General features: G+C 41.5%; 1 protein-coding gene across 1 annotated transcript; it reads right to left on the bottom strand.

The window, feature by feature from the left end:
* Nucleotides 1-3,562: 3,562 nt before the first annotated feature.
* On the bottom strand, nt 3,563-4,714 carry LOC102871423 (melanoma-associated antigen B16-like). Its single transcript, XM_006881854.1, has one exon. The coding sequence runs from the start codon at nt 4,712-4,714 to the stop codon at nt 3,563-3,565; it is 1,152 nt and encodes a 383-aa protein (XP_006881916.1).
* Nucleotides 4,715-6,324: the final 1,610 nt, after the last annotated feature.

Genomic DNA, 6,324 nt, shown 5'->3' with positions numbered 1-6,324 from the left:
ATGATCCACCGCAGTCAAATGCCTTTGCATAATCAATGAAACACAGATAGACATTCTTCTGGTATTCTCTGCTTTCAGCTAAGATCCAACTAACATCAGCTACAATATCCCTAGTACCACGACCCCTTCTAAACGCAGCCTGGACTTCTGGCAGTTCTCTGCTTGTACATTGGGTTTTCAGAGGCCTGCCATTTCAGAAATGGATGGCCAATCCTTCTTCCTAGTCTGTCTTAATCTGACTGTTTAGACTTAGAGGAGTATCTGACAGACAGCAATTTGTGGAGTAGTGAAAGATAAATCCCTCATTTTGTAGATTCATCCTAGAAAGGGTTAAACCGGGCAGCTCCTTGGAGGCAAGGATTCTGAGGCTCCGTCTGAGATACTTTGGACATGTTGTAAGGAGAGAAGGGTCCTTGGAGAAGGAAATCATCATACTTGGGAGGGTGGAGGGACAGTGCAGGCGGGGAAGGCCCTCTTTGAGGTGGATTGATTCAGTGACTGGGGTAATTGGTATGGGAGAGTCAGAGATGGTGCGACTGGCACAGGACAGAGCAGAGTTTAGGGCTGTTGTACATAGGGTCGCTATGAGTTGCAAGTGACTCCATGGCACATAACAACAACAACAATGTGCTTGGTATTCTTTTGCTGGCACCTTTGGATTCAGAGGCATTGGATCATCTTTGCTATTTCTCATTCCTTGTTCAACTTTCACATGCTTTTTTCATCAGATCTTCTCATTCAAGTTAGTTGTTTGGTTTTGTAATGTTACTTCCTTGGACATTTGGTGTGGGAACCACATGAAATGGGTTCCCTGATACTTTGAAACTTTTCTTCTTCTTTTTACTTGGAATTCTTTTATGGTCAGTGTATAAGGATGTTTGGTTTATGTAGTGTGGTTCATAACGAAGACACTTGAACTTCATCAGGGAATGTTTTGGGTCTTCTTCATTCTTAGAAATCAACCATTTACTTTTATTCAAAGAACCATATGCACAGACATTTTGCATACTATTGAAGATTTGTATGTTTCTGTGATACTGGACAGATTTCAGCAGAGCTTGCAAGTAATGCATGGAACCACTGAGCGAACAGCACCTAGTGACATCAATGCATATAGAGCATTGAGTTTCATATGCTAAACCATCTACATGGAATTTATTCCAAGGGTGGAAAATATTATAACATTTAAAAAATCTATCAATTATTATAGAACATTCTTTTTTCTATGTTATATTTGATTTGCAAAGATTTTACTTAGCCTCATGGAGGATATTTTATTTTTCCTGTAAATTCTGTTCTATATCCTTTATCAGCAGAGTGATGACCTTATAAAGGAAGTTAGAAATATTTCTTCCTTTTATCTTTTCTGAAAAATTCTTCAAACATTTCATATTCTTTAAACATTTCATAAAATTTAACATAAAAAACCCCAAATTATGGTATAATGCCACTGTTATAAAAAGCTAAGAGAAGTTACACACAGTTATAATGAATTTTGGAAGATTCGGGAAGGGAGAAAGAGGGGAAAAATAAACTGATAAGTTGGGCTATTTTAAAGGATTGTTGTTGTTGTGTGCTGTGGAGTTGGAATTCAGTTATAGCTGACCCTACAACACATTTTCAGAGGCAGTGTATTTCCCAAGGAATAGTAGTGGATTTGAACTATATGATTTTGGATTGCAGCACAGCTCCTTATTACTTACTAGGCCACCTTAGGATTTAAATGTTTAATCAATTCTTAAGGAACTGATGGCCTAATGTTGATAGCCTAGTCACTGTAATTAAGAGAGATGCAAATCAAAGCCACAATGTGTTACCTCTTACCCCAGTAGCAGTGGCAAAGTTTAGCAGGGCAGCAGGTAATAAATTTTGCAGAGGATGTGGCAAGATAGGAGCACTTGCACTTTGTTGGTGTGATTGTAAATTGATACAAGCACTCTAGAAGGAAGTTTGGTGTTTCCTCAAAAAGCAGAACACAGAAATTCCATGATGACACAGCTATTTCACTGCTAGGAATATACCCTGAGAAAATGAGACCTGAGGCACAGAGACTTGTACATTAATGCTCCTAGCAGTATTGTTCACCATCTCTGAGAACATGGAAACAGTCCAAATGCCCAACCACAATGAGAAATTATGGTACACAATGGAATACTGTGCAGCACTCAGGAGCAATGATTTTGTAAATCATTATCTTACTTGAGAGGGATTGGAGAACATTATGCTGAGTGAACTAACTCAGTCTCATAAAGACAAATACTGTATAAGACCATTATTGCAGAATGAGTATGAGGATACAAGGAGCAGAGAGGGGGGCTTAATCATAGGGTCACACTATTTGATAGGGTGGGAGGAGGGGTGAGTAAAGGAAAGGGGAAAGATCCAGTGTGAAAAATAATGTTTATGAACTTTGTATGTAAACCAGTATGAAATAAAATTTACAAAAAGAAAGTAATTGCACTGCCAAATCAAAGGTTCTAATCTTCCAGTTGCCCTGTCAGAGAGAGATGGGCTGTATCATCCAGTGCTTGTGTACCTGCCTCTGAAAGCCCGCTGGAGGATTAGCTAGAAATCATTTTCTACTCAACTGTACATAACGACAACAACAACTATCAATGATAATTCATTTGAGAACAGTCATGGTCAAGTGGAAAGGAACTGCACTGCTAACTCAAGAGCCTACAGTGCAAATCTACCAGCAGTTCTCTGGGCATCTCTTCACATGAGAATTACAGTCTCTAAAAACATTAAAAAACAAAGCTATAAATATAAAAAATTTAAAGATAAGGTAGATTAAAGACACACAAAACCCAAAACTACCTCTTATTGAAGTAAAAAGTATCTGAAACCCTAAATTTCCTGCCTCAAGGTATTTACACTTCACACTCTCATATGGGCACACCACCCTCCCCACTTCCATACTTGCTTCTTCTTTGACTTGTGCTTCAAATATAAGGAGATATTCCACCATAATCTTTGTAAGATTACTGTTCTTCAGTGTTAAAATCCTACAAGCAAATGATGACTCCTGTTTACTGTAGCATTAAAAGTACTAAACCAGTACCTTCCAGTGATTAAATAATCTATTAAAGGGTTTGTGAATAAATGAGACACTGAGCATATACTATCATTTATTAAGTGTTCTTTATTTTATAGAATTGAATAAGCAGAGGAAATGCAAGTCAGCATTAGCTAGTTTTGGAGAACAACATTTTGTAAAATGAAATTTTATTAATTTTAATGAACATTTACGGAGATTTTGGGTTTCCATTCATTCATTGTTGCACTATTTTCTCTACCCTCCCCTCCCCAGTTCGTTCCTCTTCCTCCCCCTTGAAAGTCTGTTTTAATTGTCCAATTGCCACAGTGCTTGTCAAATCCAGTTCTGATTAATCTCCTTTGTCAGTGTGTCCTTTGCCATTCCCTATCACTCCTCCTTGAGAGAGACTTTACCCTGATTCATAAGGAAAAGGGTGCGACACATACTATATGATTGGTTGCCTATATATTTAAAAGACTAATTGCTTTCTAACATCACGTGGAAGAGCTATCCCTGATATCACTAGGGGTAAGAGGAACTTCTGGACAGCTTTATGGAACTCGCCCTGCCCATGGGGGTATCTCCAGGGATGGCTGCAGCTCTGGCTTGAGCTCTTTCTTCTTCATCTTTCAAAGCCTCTTCATACTGGGATGGGAAAGACCTTGGGTCAGTTTTCTGGGCCTTGGCCACAAACTCCAGGACTTTCATCTTGGTTGTTTCAGCGTGGGCTCGTGGACCCCACAAGAATTCATACTGTGGGGGATCACTGTTGGGCACCTGCTGGTACTCAAGGTATTTTTCTTGCACCAAGTCTTTGGTGATGAGCTTCTTGGGATCCCCAAAGATGAAGTGCTTCTGCCCAGAATATATCCTTGTCATATTGAGAACTTCCCAGACTTCCTCTTCAGTGGCCCTGTTGCCCTTCATGAAGATTAGACTCAAGATAAGCATGAGGAGGCCAGTCTTCGGCATACCCTCTACTTCACTCAGCAGCCCGTCGTAGGTGAGGCCTAATTTGATGTGAAGGGCATAAGTGTTGCTGCCGGGATCCACTTCCTTCAGATCCAGACCAAAGATAATTTCTAGGCGTTCAGTAGCTCTCATGAAGATCTCAGGAAAGAAGTCTGTGTACTCTTCCATAACAACATTCAGCATCTCTTCCTTTGTAATCAGTTCTTTGTTTCTATATTTAATCAGCAGGAAATCCACCAGGAAATCTGCTTTCTTGATTAGAAGACCTCTGCAAATATTCACAATACATGACAGAATCTCACAAGTGCTTGGTTTACCTTTGTCTTCTTCGCTGTTGGAGCTTCTCAATGATGTTGATGAAGCAGAAATGGTAGAGGGATGCTCATCTTGAGGACCCTGAGAATTACTGGGTGTCTCAGCATCACAAACCTCTCCCAAGTTATCAGCTATTGGAGGACCCTGGGAATTACTGGGTGTTTCAGCATCACAAACCTCTCCCAAGTTATCAGCTATTGGAGGACCCTGGGAATTACTGGGTGTTTCAGCATCACAAATCTCTCCTAGGTTATCAACTATTGAAGGACCCTTGGAATTACTGGGTGTCTCAGCATCACAAACCTCTCCCAAGTTATCAGCTATTGGAGGACCCTGGGAATTACTGAGTGTCTCAGCATCATGAACCTCCTCTAGGTTATTAGCCATTGGAAGCGTGGAGGGAGAGGGAACGATTTCCTCCAGAGATTGATTGCCCTGTGTATTGTCCAGGTCCGGAGCTTCACCAAGCCTGTGAGAGCACTGTTCACATGTACAGCATGGCTTCTCCTGTTTTTGAGACATGATGACCTTTGTCGACAGCAGCAGGGACCAGGGTCTGAGGAAAGAAGGGTACCGTGAGTGACGTAATTTGGCAAAATGAGCTGTGATATTTCTGATCAAGGCTACTTATGAGGCCCTACGGCCTCAAATGTCATCTACTCTTCTAAGTGTTATGCCCTCTAAGAACCTAAAAGAAGTATGAATACTCCACAGGCTACAGTCAGACAACCCAGGATAGAGTCTCACATCTGACAGGAGACAGATAGACATGCATTCTCTTGAGTTCCGTCTCTTCTGTATGAAAGCCCAGCTTAGGTTTATTACATTGTCTCCTAGTGGATTCTTGAAATGTTCCTCTATGCTAACACCAATTCATCACCTAACAAACTTCTGCGCTATAATAAACAGCAGCACTTCTGGCAAGCTGAAAAAATGCCCCTCAGGCCTAATAATGCCGGCAGTGAAGGGCATGTTGAATCTCATCTATACATTGAAATAGTTTGTCAAAGCCTACAGCAATGCTCTCTCTTATGGATTGGATTGTGACATTATCTTCATAGAAATTCCTTAAAATGGCCACTGGTTGGTATTTTGGTCCCTCCTGTAAGTAACTACATTTACCAAGTTTTGCCTAAACTCTCTCCTTTCTGAAATATCAGACAAGAAAACATGACATTCTTTTTCTTTTCAAATAAACATTATGCGAAAGACCTGGAATAGAATTTATCTTTACCAGAAACTGGTAAAACTTTACTAATGTCCCTTCCATGGACTCCAGCAGGGCTGAGGACTCCTTCTACTACTGATTTAGGCACTTTAAGGAATTGTGCTGCCAACCGAATTAGCCACGTTTGAGTTCCACTAGCTGCTCCCGCGGGAGAAAACGTGGGCAACGTGCTTCAGGACTATTTACAACCTCTGAAAATCCTTTGGAGGGTCAACTATAAGCCAGTTCCAACTAGAAGGCTATAACAACAATAACAACCTGCATAATAGTCTCACCATTCTCAGACCCTCAAAGCTAGTGTAAGAACTGTTTGTGGCCCCCTTTCCCTGGGTGGGTGGTCCCTCAGTCCTCACTCATGGTTTTCGGGTGGATACCAAGCAGATACTGGTACACTACAGTTCTCCACTTAATCTTAGCATTCCGCACCATTAGTAAGGGATTCCTCAGGCTGGCGCCCAGCCCCAGCTTCTCAATATAGATAGCAAGAGCAGGGCTCTTCTTTGTGCACAAGCCCCTCTCTTCTGGGTTTGTTCATACCCTCAAATCTCACTTAGGGTCTTACCTTGAAACCTGGAAGGTTTCTCCTCTCTCAGCGGACCTGTGTCAGCACGCGCAGTCCACGTCTCCACTGAGCCTCCAGAGCTGGAAAAAGAAACCAAGACTTAGCACATACGCTCAACCTCCTGGGGTCTCCCAGAACTCAAGGAGGCGGCGGGCACTGTGCACACCCCTAAGTCAGTGGTGGCAGCCACCATTACTACATTCTCAG

Source organism: Elephantulus edwardii, unplaced genomic scaffold (assembly GCF_000299155.1).
Source record: "Elephantulus edwardii isolate Elephantulus edwardi_28Jun2011 unplaced genomic scaffold, EleEdw1.0 scaffold00016, whole genome shotgun sequence".
Lineage (NCBI taxonomy): Eukaryota > Metazoa > Chordata > Mammalia > Macroscelidea > Macroscelididae > Elephantulus > Elephantulus edwardii.
This window is presented reverse-complemented; position numbering and strand designations above follow the sequence as displayed.